The sequence below is a fragment of the Capra hircus genome, chromosome 2, assembly GCF_001704415.2.
Source record: "Capra hircus breed San Clemente chromosome 2, ASM170441v1, whole genome shotgun sequence".
In the NCBI taxonomy this organism is placed as follows: Eukaryota; Metazoa; Chordata; class Mammalia; order Artiodactyla; family Bovidae; genus Capra; species Capra hircus.
In genome coordinates, this window is record NC_030809.1 from 99,876,901 (window position 1) to 99,895,304 (window position 18,404).

Genomic DNA, 18,404 nt, shown 5'->3' on the forward strand with positions numbered 1-18,404 from the left:
TGGCTCAGAGGTTAAAGCATCTGCCTGCGTCTGCCTGCAATGCGGGAGAGATGGGTTCGATCCCTGGGTCGGGAACATCCCCTGGAGAAGGAAATGGCAACCCACTCCAGTATTCTTGCTTGGAGAATCCCATGGACAGAGGAGCCTGGTGGGCTACAGTCCACGGGGTCGCAAAGAGTCAGACATGACTAAGCAACTTCACTTTCACTTTCTACTTTAAACAGCTCCTCTTAGAACAGGCTGAGGTATGAAGTGTTACATAAATATGATTTGAAATGGTAAGCCTTAGTGAGATGTATGTTCTTTCAATTAAAAAAAAAAAACACCTTAAAACAATGAAACAATTCATTGAAAAAAAAAAATCCTCCTTTTATGGTGGATTTTAGGCAAGCAAAGGGTTTTCTGGTGTTTAATAAATAACACCATGACAGTGGCACCTAAGCCAATTGATGTATAAGCTGGTCATGTAAAGGGAAGTGGAAGGAGAAGTTCAGATGCGTGGTTCACGTCAAGTGCTATGCTTAAGACAAGCTATTCGGAAGCCACTGCTTGCCAACTGCAATCCAAAGAAAGCTGAGCGCCGAAGAATTGATGCTTTTGAACTGTGGTGTTGGAGAAGACTCTTGAGAGTCCCTTGGACTGCAAGGAGATCCAACCAGTCCATTCTAAAGGAGATCAGTCCTGGGTGTTCTTTAGAAGGACTGATGCTAAAGCTGAAACTCCAGTACTCTGGCCACCTCATGCGAAGAGTTGACTCATTGGAAAAGACCCTGATGCTGGGAGGGATTGGGGGCAGGAGGAGAAGGGGACGACAGAGGATGAGATGGCTGGATGGCATCACCGACTCGAAGGACATGAGCCTGAGTGAACTCTGGGAGTTGGTGATGGACAGGGAGGCCTGGGGTGCTGCAATTCATGGGGTCGCAAAGAGTCGGACACGACTGAGCGACTTAACTGAACTGACTGAACTGACCCCATTCCCCTGGGTTTAACTCTCTTCCAATCCATCTGCCCACACAGCTCACACACTTCCTGCCCCAGGATCAGCTCTTAAATCTGTCCAGTTCTTTGCTGTTCTGACACTATCTCAATTTTAGCATGAAAAGGGTCTGGGAGATATGCGGGGCAGGGAGATCACTGCCCTGAAACCAATCTAAAGGTGAGCAATTTCTCTCTTGAGATGTATCGACATTTCCCAGCTACACAAATTCAGGTTTGTCCTGTCCAGTGAGTCAGATTCAGATGTGATTGTTTCCCTTACTCAGATGACTGTAGCAGGAAGGGATGCTGTGTGTGAGTGAATCAAGTCCCGTTCATGGCTGAACGATGCAGGGAAGCTGAATTCTTAATATGTCTTTCCAAACCAGTAAGCAAGGAATTTCTGATGTTTGCAGCCTGTGTACCGTACTTGAAAGACAAAATCAAGGGAAAATGTGTCTGTCCTTCCTGGCCCTCTCTGCATGAATATTTGCATTTTATCAAGATCATCTGAGATGTGGTGTTTATCTCTTGACAATCTGATAGCGCTTAACAAAGCAAGCGGCTTCCTATCAACTGGTTTCTGTTGGGCTGGCCAAAAAGTTCATTTGGATTTTTCCATAACATGTAACAGGAAAACCCGAGTGAACTTTGGGGTCAACCTAATAAAATGAGCTAAGATGCTGAGCACGTTTTAAAATATCCCCTTGTCCTGTCTCAGAACTTCCTTCTCTTTTCCTGCCCTGGCATCGTCCTTGACGTTGAGCCTTCTTTATTCTGCTGAAGCTTCTGAACCTGGGTAATCATCACCTCCACAGGCCTGTGGGACCCCTCTTGCTAAACCTTTTTATGTGTTCTCTTCCCCTTTCTTTCTGATCTCCCCAAATCGTCACTTAGTTCCACAAGGCATACAATACTCTTTCTCACATGCAGGAGATATGAAACCTGGCTTCATGAGCTCTATCGTGCTCCAGCTTTGTCAGGACTCAAACTGCCTTTCACCAACCTCTGTGTGAAGTGGATTAACCCTTCCAGACTGTCCCTGCTACATGGCCACTCTCATTCCCTCCCTCCTGCTCCCTTTCCATCCGTCTCATCTTTAGCAGTAGCTGACCCTCACAGAAAATCTTCTCTCTTTCAAAGTTCTTCACTGTGTCTGTGTATCTTACAGGCAAAAAAAAATTTTTTTTAATTTTTATTGTTACTTTATTTTGCTGTACAATACTGTATTGGTTTTGTCATACATTGACATGAATCAGCCATGGGTGAACATGAGTTCCCAATCCTGAACCCCCCTCCCACCTCCCGCCCCGTATCATCTCTTTGGATCATCCCCGTGCACCAGCCCCAAGCATCCTGTATCTACAGGTAAAATTTTCAGCTGAGTTGAAAACATTTCCTTTGAGCTTTTCATCTATTCTTCCATTTTTTCTGTCTTTATTTAACTCTGAAGTCTCTAACAGACATTGCTTATGTAAAAATCACTATTCACAGCGGCTCCGTTATCATCTTATAGACTGTGTTGAAAATATACCATCTCAGTCACCAGGGAGCCTTGTTACAAAAAGGCATGTTATGGCAAGAAATAGTAAGACAGGACAAGTAAGACATAAACTTCCCTCAACAATGTCTTTGTGTTGAAACTCTGGGAGGATGCGATTCAAAGACTGGGTCACCAAAACAAAGGGAAAAAGAAAACTCCACCAACACCAGAACGGCCCTGGAATGATGTGACGTTACTGAAAGCGAAAGTGTAGATGCTGAGCTTCCCTGGTGGCTTAGACAGTACACAATCTGCCTGCAATGTGGGAGACCTGGCTTTGATCCCTGGGTCTAGAAGATCCCGGAAGGCAATGGCTGCCCGCTCTAGTATTCTAGCCTGGAGAATCCCTTGGACAGAGGAACCTGGTGGGCTACAGTCCATGGGGTCACAAAGAGTAAGACATGACTGAGCAACTAACACTTTCACTTTCTCCATTTTATCTGCTCTGCTTTGAGAATTTGCCCACTGAAGAGAAATACAGATTTCCTTAAGTGAAAGACAGAAATGAAAACAAAACCAAATCCAGACTTCGAACGGTAGACATAATGTTAGTCCTTGGATTTGTTTGCTAAGGCTACCGTCACAAAGTGTCACTGACTAAGTGACTTAAACAGAAACAGACTGTGTTATAGATTTGGAGATTACGTGCCGAAAATCAAGGTATCAGCTGGGTTGGCTCCTTGGAGGCCTGTGAGGGAAAGGTCTGTTCCAGGCCTCTTTCCTTGCTTGAAGATGTCTGTCTTCTCCCGGTGTCTCTTCCTATCATCTACTCTTTATTCATATTTCTGGGTCCAAATCTCTTCTTATGATGACATCAGTCAAATTAGGGCTCACCCTAATCACCTCGTTATAACTTGATTATATCTGAAATGACCTTGTCTCCAAACAAGGTCTCATTCTGAGGTATTTGGGGGTTAGAACTTAAACATAGTTTTGAGAGGGACACAATTCACCCCAAAACAGTCCCCATGCTTCTTACTCAGCTACCTAATTTGCAGACCCCAGAGTTAAATGAAAAGGTGGGGCCCTGGCGGGGACAGGGAGGTCCAGTCAGGCTCCACTTCTCGTAGGCCCACGAGGGGCTGCAACCTCTGAGGTAGAAATCACTGGGAATGTACTCAGTCCCTGGACTGTGGAAAGACGATAGGTCCCCACTCAGTCCCCATGGAACCTGCAGTGGTGCTGCCACTCAGAGGGGACAGCAGCCTTGTCCTGTCGCTGGAGAACACTGGCCGTCCACTTCCAGGCCCTGGGCCTCCGGTTCCCCAGCCCCAGTGCAACCCGGTTGCCATGGTGGGCAGAGCACAGAAGCGTGGAAGAGGAGGCTGAACACCACCCCAGTTTGGTGAGGAATAGGGAGCCCTATCCCAACAGGTGCAAAGCTTCATACTAAGGCCACAGATATGGAGGCCAGCACCAAGGTCATCTCTGGGAACTGGCTAAGTCCCATTGTAATTGTTGCCCAAAGCCCCCTGATCCTTACCAGCCGTGTGAGGTAAGGATCCTTGCCAGCCATGTGAGGTAAGGATCCTTGCCCATGTGAGGTAAAAATACCCACTCCAGTATTCACTCTAGAGTGCCCTAAACAATAACCTAATGACACCTTTCTAGCAGGAATTTTCTTTGTTATGAGGCTACAGACATTGGCTTCTAACCCACAAAAAGCACTGGCTCTCCCTTGAGGTGACCCACTATTCTAACAGGGTCTGGTGGGCTCTCCCCGGTCTGCTGCATTCGCTGCTGCTGCTGCTGCTAAGTCACCTCAGTCGTGTCTGACTCTGGTGGGCCCCATAGATGAGCGGCCCACCAGGTTCCCGTCCCTGGGATTCTCCAGGCAAGAACACTGGAGTGGGTTGCCATTTCCTTCTCCAGTGCATGAAAGTGAAAAGTGAAAGGGAAGTCGTTCAGTCATGTCCGACTCTTTGCGACCCCGTGGACTGTAGCCCACCAGGCTCCAGCATCCATGGGGTTTTCCAGGCAAGAGTACTGGAGCGGGTTGCCATTGCAGCACCCTCATTATCTCTCCTTCTTGCTCTTTGTAAACCTCTCTTCTGAAATACTCTGTGTCTGGAAATGCTTTTCCAAATCTAGCACAGACCACAACAAGGAGGTGACACGAAATGGGGCTGAGCTTGGTGACTCAGTACAGAATCTGTCTGCAGTGTGGGAGACCCAGGTCCAAACCTCGGATCGGGTAGATCACTGGAGAAGGTAATGGCAACCCACTCGAGTATTCTTGCCTGGAGAACCCCATGGACAGAGGAGCCTGGTGGGCTACAGTCCATGGGGTCACAAACAGTGGGACATGACTGAGTGACTAACACTTTCATTTTAAACTCCTGGCTTGTGCTCCATTGTTCCACAGGATTTCATGCCCAAAGAACAAATTCAGAAATAAAAGTTACTAAGAATTCCAAGACCCCAAGCCAGAGAGATTTAAACCGCAAGGACAATGCCTTGCTGAGCGTGGAGTCCTATGAGACTGTTCTGGTCACATGCCTGTTAACTGACCAAGGCTAACACTGTGGGAAAAAGACCCTGGCAAACCACTGAGCACTTCTTTTAGGGTAGAAATGCTTGAACTTAAGAGTATCTGCCTTGGTTTCTCCATCTGCGCAATGATCTTAATAATAGTGCTGTCCTCATAGCATCCTGGTAGGGATTACCTCAGTCACTATGGCCCCTTTATAAATGATAATAAGAGAAAAACAGATACTAACTTTGGACATGGATAGTGAAAAAAAAGCAGCAAAATAAGACAGCAATGTTTACAGTTAAATAATTACTTTGAATTTTCTGTTTATATTTTCATAATTGAAAGGGAAAGTTCTCAAGACCAAGATGTGAAGAGCCAGAAATAATGAAGCCTTTTATTAGCATATTTCTTTGGAACTGCAGTAATCTGGGAAGTATTGTAAATTAACAAGTCATGTGGCCACATATGAAAACTCTTGTCCGTTTTGTTTAGCTCTGTATCACACAACCCAACTTATAGAAATTCTAATGTTGTTCCTCCAGGTTTTCTTGAGTGACTTTATAAAATATTCTACCCTAACTGGCTTACTATAATGTTTATAAGGTGTCCTTGTGTTTGTTTCTTTTATGAGCTATAATATTTCTTTTCACACTGATCAATTAAAAAATATAATTTATGTTCCTAGCTTTGTTTTGGAACATCTCATAAAAGGATTTCAAGGATAATTTCTAAAAGAAAAAGGAGACAAGAGTCTATAAATGTCTCTGATACATTACTTTGATGGATCATATGAAGATTCATCACATAGGGATGGATTCAGAAGAGGCAGAACAAAGGGACTGTTTCTTCAGAAACCCTGGTATAAATAAGCAAATTGTTAGCTCAAAGGAGGGAAGCCGAGGGCACCACCAAGCTCTGTGTGTCTCAGTCTTTCTGGTAATTGGCTTGAAATCGATGCTGTGTAGTATCAGTTACTGCGACAACCGACAATAGGAAAAGAGGTTAGGAACTTAATGAGGAAGAGTAAAAAGGACCAGAAAAACTGGGAGTCTCTGCTGACTCTCAAAGACATGGGAGGAAAGGAGCCAGTTAGAGAAACTGGGATGAGAAAAGTATAAAGTGGAAGAGATTCTGAAAGATGATAGGTGGAGATGGAAGAAACAGAGCCTGAGGGCTGGAGTGGCTGACGACCAGGCAGGGCGGCTAAACCAGGATCTGATCATACTTTTACTTAAATTCCAGATCTCCAGATTAGCAGAATAGCTCATTACTCAAGGCTATAAAAAAATTGCCTAGAGAAAAAAAAAATCAATGGCTTTGCACATTTCTGCTTTGTGAAAATATTCACTTCTACATGTGATCATACAGGTTAGAAAAGGGGGAGTTGAAGAGAGCAAGAGGCTGGTCTCCTGATCCTCCAGTCACGAAATCAAGTTGCATCTCCCAGCGAACAGCAGGACACAGAATGGGCTATTTTATCAGGTTGCAAAACTCTCCAGGGGTCTTTTGCATTTAGTGCTTAAGGGACTGGTTTGAATCTCTACAAGTTCCTGTAAGTGCAAGTTATTTAACCCTTCTTCTTCTGTAAAAGAAGAGTGTGTATTAACAGAACCTGCCTGATCAGCCTGAGGGACATTTTGACCTTTATATTAGAAATGAAAGCTAAGGGGAAAATCTCAAGGTCATGACTTCTCCCCACTGCTGCCTCCAGGTGGTGGTTCCTGTCACCCTCTTTCAAAAGCCCCTTCTATGTGGCACCCTCTCTTCATTCCTTGATATCGGGGTGCATCACCTGGGACTTCTTCCTTGCACGCACTATGTGACTCCAGCAGTACTCCATCAACCTCCCTACCTCAAGGCCTTTACCTTCCGTACAGATGACCTAACACTCTGGCCCAGTGTTTCATCTAACTCAAGTTGTGGCCCATTAAAAGTGACAAAATAAATTTAGAGTGTCCCAACCAGCATTGCAAAACAGCATGGAATGAAACAGAGGAGAAAAGTGGCGGTGCAGCATACTAGGTAAGGGTGCCTTTTAATGATAAAAAGTGGCAGGTGTATCAATATATGTCTGCCCTGCTCAGGACGCCCAGTTCCTTGATCTCCTCTGCCCTGAGAACCTTCGTTCACCTGTTCTCACTTTAGTGACCACTCTTGCAACCATATCTTGGACCTGGTCTCTACTGAGAACAGATCTACCTCCAAAATTCATCATTTCCTTGTATGATCACTACCTTCCTATTCTGCCATTTCTCTCATCTTACTTTCACTGCCTGTTATTTTATTTTCCTTTTTAACTCCTATTTCTTGAATCTACATTTTCTGCTCCTTAATATTCCTATTAGAACTGACTTAGCTCAAGTCATCAGCCTCCTCCCTTATGGGCAATTGCCTGAATCTTCTAGTTGGTTTCTTGGCTGCCCTTCAGAATTCCTCTCTTCAAATCCCAAACTGACTATGGCAGTCCTAAACTTCGAAGTGTGATCTGGTTCTGGTTTCCCTTTTCCAAACTCACAAGACTTTTCTTAGCAGTACCCACTTTACTCAACCAGAGTGTTTTTTTCCCTTGAGCAGAGTGTCTGTGAACAAACTCATTTCCTCATCTTCCATATGCTTCTAAATACAGACGTGCCAGTGTCTTGTCCTGCCACGACTATATTCTGGGATCTACTCCATCCACAGCCCCCGGTGAGACCGCATCCCTGTGTGTACCTTCCACCCCTACCTTGGCCTCCTAGCCGTGGGAAGGCCTCTGATTCATGGGCAGAGCACAGGGACCAGCCAGTCTGCTGTGACCAGTGTGGCCAGATTCCTCTCTTAGGAAATTAAGAGACTTCTGAGGATGCTGTGGGAGCTATCTATGAAAGATCCTACAAGTAGAAGCAGAAGAAACCAGTCCATAGAAAGAGAGCCAAACAGGGACCACCCACCAGCCCCTGAGATACAGAGAAGTTGCTTCATCTCAGGGGCCAGGTCTCTGTCTCCAGGAGGCCCGGTGGCACAGGACCTGTCCACGAGGCCCCTTGAGATCCTGCTGCCCTTCCCTCCAGGCCCGCATTTGCCTGTGACCTTCAGTGGCTCTCTTTCCTCCATCCAAAAGAGCCCAGATCAGAACTCTCAGCCCACTGGACTCTGTTGCCCAATACGTGACTCTGCCTTTGCACACATTCTGTGTTTTCCCCAAATGTTCTTGCTTCCATGGGGCAACTGCCTACTTCTCCTTCAGGAAAACAGTCTGGTTCCAGGGTGCATTAACTTAACTACTGTATGACACTGTATCTACTAATTTTTTAATACAAATTCATTGATAAATGGGGCTTCCCAGGTGGCTCAGTGGTAAAGAATCTGCCTGCCAATGCAGGAGAGACAGGAGAGGTGGGTTTGATCCCTGGGTTGGGAAGATCCCCTGGAATAGGAAATGACAACCCACTCAGTCTGCCTGGGAAATCCCATAGACAGGGGAGCCTGGGGGGCTACATACTAGAGTGTTGCAAAGAGTTGGACATGACTGAACATCTGAGCAGTCACCATAATACCATCCATCATCTGTCTCTCAAGGCTGGGATGCTTACAATAAATAAGAAATCAATCAGTAATACATATCAAATAAATTTTCAGATTAAAAATAGAACATGCATAAACTGCCTTGTATTATTCTGCATGCTAAGTCGCTTTAGTTGTGTCTGACTCTGTGTGACCCTATGGACTGCAGCCTGCCAGGCTCCTCTGTCTGTGGGATTCTCCAGGCAAGAGTACTGCGGTGGGGTGCCGTGCCCTCCTCTGGGGGATCTTTCCGACCTAGGAATTGAACCTGTATCTCTTAGGTCTGACCTGCATTGGCAGGTGGTTTCTTTACCACTAGTGCCACCTGGGAAGCCCCACTTTGTACTATTACATATTCCTTATTAGTGGATATGAAACTGACACAGGTGCGTATTCTCTCCTGGTTGCTCTGGTGATGTCAATCATGGCTAAAAGTAAGTCAGTATACGACAGTGAACACGGTGGTAAACCTCAGCACCCAAACAACTGAAAAAAAGCAGCCATATTTCAGCTTCTATGTCTGAAAAACGTATGGCTGGAGTAGACAATGTCTCAGGTCCCTTCCAACGTGAAGATTTTGTTTCTCCATCTTTGGACAAACAGGAAAAACTTGATTTAAACTCACCTAGATTATACTTGAAATTCCACTGATATGAGTGCTTGAAGTCAAGAAGAAGGGGAGCCTGGGTGACTATTGGAGCATTCAGTGCCCCACAGTCCCTGTGCTTTTAGAAATCACTAGCACCATTTTCATATTTGAAGACTCTCTGTGCCAACTATGAGTGTACAAGAGGTCGTGGACGATTCTAACTTCATAGTGTCCTTGACTATTAAAAAGAAGGCACTGATTAGAAACAATCTCAGCCAGGATTTGTATCTGCTACATATAGAAGGGATTAGCCCATCTGTGCTAACCCTGGCTCAGGGAATCACCAACGCATTCTCTCTGTGTGGTTACTTTCCAACTTCTCCTCTGGGCTGCTGCCCTGTTCTAGTTAGACATGAGCGCTCAGGCAAGATCCACATTTTAAGATGTAAAAGAATAAGCTCGGCACAGTCACTGCTAGTGGAGATGGGTCACCCACCAGATCACATGCCCATCTGCTGGAACATTTTCACTGAACATTTCACTGAAGAAATAAGAGGTCTCTGACCTTTGGCCGCTTCAGGATAAGAATTGCTCAATCAGTCCTTGGGAAAGCCTCCTAGGAATGCAGGAGGACACAGTCCAGACACAGACATGCAGAGAAGGGAACCAGACACTGGTGACACCTTGTCTTACCCTTTCTGTTCAAGCTTCTCCCCAAAGGCTGAGAGGATGGAGGCTGCCTGGAGGCGCCTCCTGGTATATTTAGTTTTCCACCTGCCACCTTCCTCCCCTCACACCTGGGCTTGTGCTTTTGGATGCTGGCTGCTTTGCCCCGAGGCAGCCCATACAGTTATTCAGGAACGCAGGCAATCTCTCTTTCTGTCTCTGTGTGTGTGAGTGCTCAGCGGCTTCAGTTGTGTCTGACTCTTTGAGACCCTGTGAGCCTGACTAGCCCGCCAGGCTCCTCTGTCCATGGGGATTCTCCAGGCAAGAATACTGGAGTGGGTTGTCATGTCCTTCTCCAGGGGATTTTCCTGACCCAGGGATTCAAACCAGCCTCTTGTGTCTCCTGCACGGGCAGGCTGGCTCTTTACCACTAGCGCCACCTGGGGAGCCCTTCTATCTCTGTACCTGTCCCTTTATGTATCTTACGTATAGTAGGTGCTCAATAAATATTTGATGAACTGAGCCGTGAGTACACGTGTATACTGCGGCAGTAACCTCCCCAAACTCCCCACTCACTGGCATGCTGTGTGCCTTGCAAGGGGTCACATTTTGTGATCAGTGCCCTACGGCTGTCACAGCCTCTATATTTTAAAGTGTTAAGAAACTGAAGAGCAGAGAGCTGATTTTGCTCCAGCTCACAAGTTCCTTAGAGCCACAGAGGCTCCTCTTCCCGATCTGGCCGGAGAGGCTTTAATAAAGATTGTTTTCTTTTCCGACGGCGGCGCAGAACGGAGAAGCCCGGCTTGGGGACACTCCACGGGTGGCAGCGTGCGCCAAGAGCGCTTGCTTTGGGGAAGAACAAGATGGGACATCTTTTGGCCATCATTTTCCCCAGAGATGGTCGTCCCAAATACACCACTCCCGAAAAGTTTACGTTTTGAAATATCTACCCGCCTACGCTCAGCGCGCCCCCGGCCACAGTTGAGTCAAACGGCCCGCGAGCCCAGGTACCAACCCCTCGCCGCGCTGCCGACGCGGACCACGGTCTAATCCCGGCTGCTTCGCCCCTTTCTCCTCTGGGTCACCACCGCCCCCGACGTGCCCGCTGGCCTCTCTGGCCCCGGGGGACACTCACCTTGCCACTCGCGGAGCCGCTCGGGGGTGACTGCCCCCGCCGCGGTCTCGGCGGAGCCCGCCGGTACCTGCAGCAGCAGCAGGAGCAGCGGCAGCAGCGGCATCGCTAACCACTTGGCCCGCGGGTCTGCGGGTGCAGCGCCCGCGGGGGGCCAGCGCCGCAGCCCCAGCGCCCAGCCCTGCGGTGCGTGGGGCGGGGGAGGGCAGGACCTCAGCCTCCCCCGCGCTCCACCCCTCCCCGGGGGCCTCGCCGCCCCTGCGGCCCCGAGACCCACTTCGTCAGTCAGCCCTGTCGCCACGGTGGGGGGACTCTGGCTGGAAGACGGAAAGTCGCGGAAGTTCTCCCTTTGCGGCTTGGAGCGGCAGGAGGAAGAGGGGGTGGACAATCTGCCCGTCCCAGAAATTCCTGCCTTCAGGGTGGAGAGGGAGGGGGGAGGCTGCCCCGGGCTAGCTCCTCCTGCTTCCAGTCTTCTCTCTCTTTCCTGGGGGAGGCCGAATAGGAGTTGGGGGTGAGCGAGTTGAAAATCTCTGGGACAGGAAGTCTGACACCTGGGTTTGTACACCACCCGGGTTCTGGAAAACACTGCGGGTTTGGCGGCAGGCAGCTTAGAGGAAACCGAGCTGCTCCGAGGACCCAGGCGCACTGGGAACGCTCTGGACCCCCTCTCCCCTGGAATGTGGAGTCCAGAGGTCCCCGGGGGTGCGCCAGGGTCCCCGCCCTACTCACTCCAGAGAACCCTGAAGCTTCTTCCCTTGCTGAGTTCCTTTCCCCTTTACAAACTACCCACCACCCCCCCTTCCATCTCCTCAGATTCTCCCAGCAGAATAGCTGGCTTATCCCTGTGACAGCTGTTACCTTCTTGTCCCACTTTATCCCCCCCAAAAAAGGTCCAGAAAAGCAAAGTGATTTGCTCTAGGAGGTTACGCTTTAAGTTGGCAAAAGTTCCTCCCTAAACTAGGAAAACTGTGACTAGAATGTAGTCTTTCAGGTAACTAGCAGAACTGTGTGTGTGTGTGTGAGTTGCTCAGTTGTGTCCGACTCTTTGCAGCCCCATGGACTGTAGCCCGCCAGGCTCATCTGTCCGTGGAATTCTCCAGGCAAGAATACTGCAGCGGGTTGCCATTCCTTTCTCCAGGGGATCTTCCTCAGGCAGGGATTGAACCTCGGTCTCTCACACTGCAGGCAGATTGACAGATTCTTTACCATCTGCCTACTAGCAGGGCAGCCTACTAGAAATGTTTAATATTCATGAGAACAGGCTAGTATAGTATCTTTCCTAGTCATTAAAAACATTGTTTATGATGCTAGCCATTAAAACATAAAAGGAGGGAAGAGAGCAAAATGGAGCTTTAAAAAATAAAAGGAAGGTGGTGGAATCTTGGAGAAGCTTGCTTTCCTTAGCTGCCTATTGACCCAAACCAATTATTTTTTGGCAGGGTGTTGCGGGGGGGGGGTGGGGTGGGGTGGGTGGGTACTCTACTGCCACCCTACCCCATGTGGGATCCTTCTCCCTCCACCAGGGATTGAACCCATGCTCCCTGCATTGGCAGCCTGGAGTCTTAACTACTGAACTGCCAGGGAAGCTCCCTCAACCAATAATTTTGAATGATACTGTCAGCTATAGACTGAATTGTGTCCCCAGTACCCCAGACATTTGTTAAAGTCGTAACCGTTCCCCCCCGCCCCAAGTTGTATTTGGATATAGGGATTTTAGGAGTTAATTAAGTTTAAATGGAGTCTAAAGGCTGGGGTCCTAGATAAGGTCGACCTTATAAGGAGAGGAAGAGAGAGATCTTTCCACCCAGGCACCAAGGACAGGCCATGTGAGGACACACAGCCAGAAGGTAGCCATCTACGAAACAGGCAGAGAACTCAGCAAACCCCCAGATCTTCAGGAACTTGATTTTGGACTCTCCAGCCTCCAAAACTGAGAAATATGTTTCCATTGTTTGAGTCAGCCCAAGTGGATTCATACTGTCTTAGCCCAGATCCCCTGGAAGCAGAGCCTGGGATGAGATCCCTGGCAGGGGGTGGAATTGGAGATCAGAGTGAAATAGGGAAGCAGGGACAGCCCTGGGGCAGGCAGCAACAGGTGCATGGCATGGGCAGAGGTGAGGTGCTGTCACCTTGCCCCAGAGGGAAGCTGTGTAGGGCTGGCTGTTGCTGGAGTGAAAAACAAACAAACAAACAAACAAACAAACAAAACAGATGGGGCTGAGAAAATGTGAACATTTCCACTAACTGAGTCAATAAATATTCTTTTATGGAGAAGTCAGCATCCCTGCCTGAAACATGTAGAAAAGGGATGTTTTCAGCATACAGGAGTATATAGACCTCAGGCATGATGTATTTATCAGTCTCTTCTGTGGCCTCAGAACTACATTGCATGCTATGGGAAAACTCCAAAGTAGATGATTCAGCCCTGTCTGAGTGGGCTGGCATCTATTGCAATAGCTGAGTGTTATCCAAGTGGGACAATTAACCACAGAAGTGCACTCCTGATGTTAATCCTTGGTGAGGTGCAGTACAGTGGGAGTAAAAGTGGGAGAGGCCAGGAGGTGCTAGAGTGACTGTGCAGGGTTAGATGTGCTGTGATCGAGTGAAGAATATTTGGGAGGAAGAGGCTGTTTTAGGATGGGAAGAAGCTGTGCCAAAAAATACAGAAGTTGGCGTGAGAACTGCTTATATGGGAGAGAGTGAGTGGGCAGACCTGCTGGAGCAAAGGGCAGCTACTGGGGCAGCCTGACAAGCACGGTCAGTCACTGGGACACTCGGCTACCTCCCACTGGCTGTGGGATCTGGGTGATACATACACCTGCTGTGGCTTCAGTTTTATCCTCTATGTAATGAGGGGAAAAAACCTTCCCTGACCCACAGCAGATAATATTGCAAAGGAGCAGAGCTATGAATATGAGCAGGATAAAGAGGGAAACAAGCCATATTTCATCTTCAAAGCAATTAGTGTAACGAAGAATGGTAATGACAGCTTCCTGGCCTCCTGACACCAAATTTCCTATTCAATGATTAGAAGACTCCTAAAGAGCTAGTTTTCATCTCTTCCTGAAAGTATTGCATGTGTCTTTGAGGTGGGAAATGTGGCAAAGAGCTTTTAAGCCTTTGAGAAAATGATCCTTCCCCATCTCACGGTCTTGCCTGTGTTTCAGATTTGTGAGGCAGGGTAGTGTGATGGTTAGATTAAGAGCTTTGTCACCTATCAGCTGGTTACTTAGTCTCCTTAGCCCCAGTTTCCTCACCCCACCCCCCTTTTCTAAACTTATATATTTGGCTACACCAGGTCTTAGTTACGGTACTAGGGATCTAGTTCTCTGACCAGGGATGGAACCTAGGCCCCTGCATTGGAAGCGTGGAGTCTTAGCCACTAGACCAGGGAAGTCTCTGGAAGTTCCTTCTGTATAAAATGCGGTAGATGGTACTATTTGCTTCATAGTGCTGCTGTATAAAATGAAGTAGTGCTTGGCACAGAGTCTGGCATATTTTCAGTGTCCTTTTATGGGAACTTTGGAAATGGGAGGAGGGAGTGGGGCTGCAAAAAGAGGAGCAAAGGGAGCTCAGGAGGGAACCCCGAAGAGCTCTGTTGTGCTGAACTGATGTCTCCTCCTCACCCCTGCACCCCACACACCTGGAACGCCTGCGCCTGCATGCCTTGTACATCTTCCATCTCTCAGTTTATAACTTTGAATTAGAATTATTGCTTTATGTATATCTTTCACCTGAATGTAAATTTCTTGAAGAGCCCACTACCTTTTCCTTCTCTTAGAATCTCCAGGGTGGCGCTGTTCTGACACTTAGTAAATTCTCAGGATGTCCCTGCTGAATGAGTGAATGGAGGGAAAGAGGTAGAAAGGGATATAGTGCTTGGAGTCATTTGAAACTGGGAAAACAATTAGAAACCTGAACTATGTTGAGTGAAAATGGTGAAGAAAATTCATTATATGCTTGCAGTCTCTACCCACATCATCACATGGATTTCTTCCCTTTATATCTCTTTTATAAAAACATCAGTATTGCATTTAGCAACCTGTGATCCAGTATGACCTGATTTTAATAATCACCTATTTCCAAATAAAGTCTTATTCTGAGGTTCCATGTGGATGTGATTTAAGGGGGACACTTTCCAATCTAGTGTAACAACCATATGATCCAGACATTCCACTCTTAAGTATTTACCCAAGAATGCCCATATAAGGTTTGTTCACGAATGTTCATAACAGTTTTATTGTTATAGCTCCAAATTGGAAACAACTCAGATACCCATCAAGGAATGAATAGATAGATTTAGGTCTATCTATGCAATGGAATACTACTCAGCAATGAAAAGAAATGAATGACTGATGCATGGAACAGCATGGCTGCATCTTGAAACAATTATGCTGAGTGAAAGAAGCCAGACAAAAAAGAGTATATACTTTGTGATACAATTTCTATAAAATTCTAGAAAATGTAACTTAAGCTGTGGTACAAAAAAGTAAGTGAGTTGTTGCTTGGAAATGCGAATGGGAATGCAGGGCTGATGGGATAGGAGAGACTTAACTGAGCTAACAGGGAGTGGGAAAATGCACCAGACAGAAGGAATAGAGGCAAGGGTGGGCATCATATGCTTGAGAAGTTCTCTGAGCAGGGAGACTAGAAATTGAGGTGGGAGGTTTTGGGAACATGACGTCTGAATAGGAAAGGCTTAAGCTAGGTCCAAAATCATGTTTAAAAATCTTTGTGCTAAAGCCAAGGGGAAGCCATTAAGAAGTTTCACTGTGACCAGACTTCTGTGCTATGTTTTAAAAAGAACTTTCCTGCCATATTTTGCAGAACGGATTGGAGGTAAGCAATTCCTAAGGGTTACGAGGCTGCAGCAGGATCTTGAATAAAGAGATGGTTTTTATCTGGACTAGAAAGGTGTTGAGGAGAGGTGATGAGACTGGCTCTGATGTCCTCAGAGCTACTGGGGAAATGTGGCCAGACATCTGGGCAACACCAAGGGCTCAGATGTGATCAGGGACCATGATTTCATAGTAGATGGTCTTTTCTTAATGATATGTGTTAGCCCAGGTACATGCAGGGAGAAGGTGGACACTGGGCTTCATACAGATTGATGTCACCCAGTCCAAATGACAGCAAACTGAAGACAAGAAAGAAGCTGATGATTGATGGTGATGGAATCTCACAGGACTCAACTGCATTATCACAGGTTGGCAAGTGGAGGCAACCAGAGGAGGCCCTGGGGCCAGACTGCCAGTTCCAGACCCTGGGTTTGTCATTTGCTAGCTCTGTGACTGGAGTGGGTTGCTTTACCTCCACTGCCTTAGTTGTTTCATCTGCAAAACTGCAATAATAATAATAGTGCTGTTTCATTGGCCTGTTGTTAAGATTTAAAGAGTTTATACCTGAAAGGGGCTTAGAACAGTGACTGACACAGAGTAAACACTCTACCAAGGTAGTTTTATTACTAATTGTTATTACTTAAATAAAGAAAATATTTGGGGGGCAAACAAAGAATGAGAGGTGATTTGGTTTCTTGCTGGGTGGAGAGAAAAGCCGTACAATGGTCCTGGTTTCTTCTCAGGAGCTGCCATGCCTGGAGTGCTGGCTGTATCAACACCATGGTGGTGAAGAGGTAAGGCAGCCTGGGTGGGAGTCTGCTTTATGATCTATGCCAAGTCATAGCACCGCACCCAGCCTCAGCTTTCTTTCTGTAAAATGGAACACTACAAGTGTCCACGCCATGTTGGAAAGTGTGGAAAACACCCATAACTGGCCAGGAGTGAGCACTCAGGAAATGTGACCACAATCATTAGATAATACTCACATTGGTTATTCTGTGAAGTAGGTCTCATTACAGTCATTAGATGCTGATGAGGACACTGAGAGCTTAAATGACGTATTGTTAAAGCCCTGCCCTGAGCTACCCATTAGCTTCATGTAATAAGCTATCTCATTAAGAGGAAATCGTACCTTAGATAAAAGAGAATATTGGTTTATGTAAGACAGGAATTTTCTAACCTATTTAATATGTATTTTCAGCAGCTTTCCCCGAGCCATTTATTAAACACTCCTGAGTGTGTTCAGAATATTGCTTTCTGTTGTGCTCGAGCCGCAGTGTGGTATTTTAACTAATAACACCCACAGTGGCTGGAGTACTAAGGGGTGAAAACAACTGAAAGTTCATTGGGCTAAAGGCCAGTTTCAGTACTGAGGTAATGAACTAGTTTTTCACCTCTGCCTAGGCAGGGATTTGTATCAATTCAATTCAATTAATGGCTCTCCCAGTATGCAGTATTTAGCCAGAAATTTCCACTCACTTGGGAGTTTCAGCTAAGCCTCTGTCTTGACTGGTCTTCACGCTGCTGCTGCTGCTAAGCTGCTTCAGTCGTGTCTGACTCTGTGCGACCCCATAGATGGCAGCCCACCAGGCTTCTCTGTCCCTGGGATTCTCCAGGCAAGAACACTGGAGTGGGTTGCCATTTCCTTCTCCAATGCATGCATGCATGCTAAGTCGCTTCGTTCATATCTGACTCTGTGTGATCCTGTGGACAGCAGCCCACCAGGCTCCTCTGTCCATGGAATTCTCCAGGCAGTAATACTGGAGTGGGTTTCCATTTCCTTCTGACTGGTCTTCATAGGGTATCTTAAGTCTCCCCTGCCAGCGCGTGATCTCATTTCTGCACACTCATGTTCTCCTTCCGTTTTCCACATGTAGCTTTGCAGAGGATGTGCAGACGAAGTAGGCAAAGGGGCACACATCTGGAGAAGAAACAGGAACCCCTCTGGGGAGCATGACCACCAGCAACACGTGTTGTCTGAAACCTAGCTGGTCCAGCAGTGCTCAGCCCTCACCATGGTCAAAGTCCCCGGAACAGCTTTTAAAAACCACCAACACAGAGGCCCCAACTCCCAGTGATTCTGGTTTAGATGATCGGGAGTGGGACCCAGGTGTCAGTATGTTTTTTTTTTTAAGCTTCTAAAGTGATTGTAATGTGCAGCTGGGGCGGAGAATTTCTGGTTTCTCCCATGAACCTCTCTTGGGTTCTGAGTAGGTAGGGGCAGAAGGTAATGTCTGGCACTTGAAAAGGAAAGGAAACCTACAAGAAACCTCTTAGTTCAAGGAGAGAGGCTGGTTTTAGAAGTAAAATTTCCCACTGCTGTGTTAACACAGGGAGAGGGGAGCCAGGTGTGGGCAGCAGGTGGGGAAGCCTGGCATGGCTGGCATGGGCGAACGGCACCGCCTGGCTCTAGGGGCCCCATTTAAGAATTTGCACTGTGAGAGAGCCTTCTCCAGCCCTGCATCTCCTGTTGTTACCCTGCAGGCTATAACTTTCCAGAACTTAATGGGAACCCTGGGGAACAATCAATATTTATTTTAACATTTGTCATTTTCTAGTAATTTAGATATTCTATTCCATTTAGTATTGAGAAAAGTGCATAAGATAGTTTTTTTTTTTTTAATCACCAGTGCTGTTTT

The 18,404-nt window shown here is 46.9% G+C and overlaps 1 protein-coding gene across 2 annotated transcripts in view; it reads right to left on the bottom strand.

Moving 5' to 3' along the window:
• PLA2R1 (phospholipase A2 receptor 1) overlaps positions 1-11,568 on the bottom strand; it is a 125,303-nt gene extending 113,735 nt beyond the window's left edge. Inside the window, exon 1 of one of the 2 annotated variants that reach the window (XM_018063574.1) lies at positions 10,931-11,568. In XM_018063574.1, coding sequence (XP_017919063.1) covers positions 10,931-11,033 — 103 coding nt within the window. In that variant the 5' untranslated portion in view covers positions 11,034-11,568. The remainder of the gene's footprint in view (positions 1-10,930) is intronic. The other variant, XM_018063573.1, reaches the window with a different exon arrangement.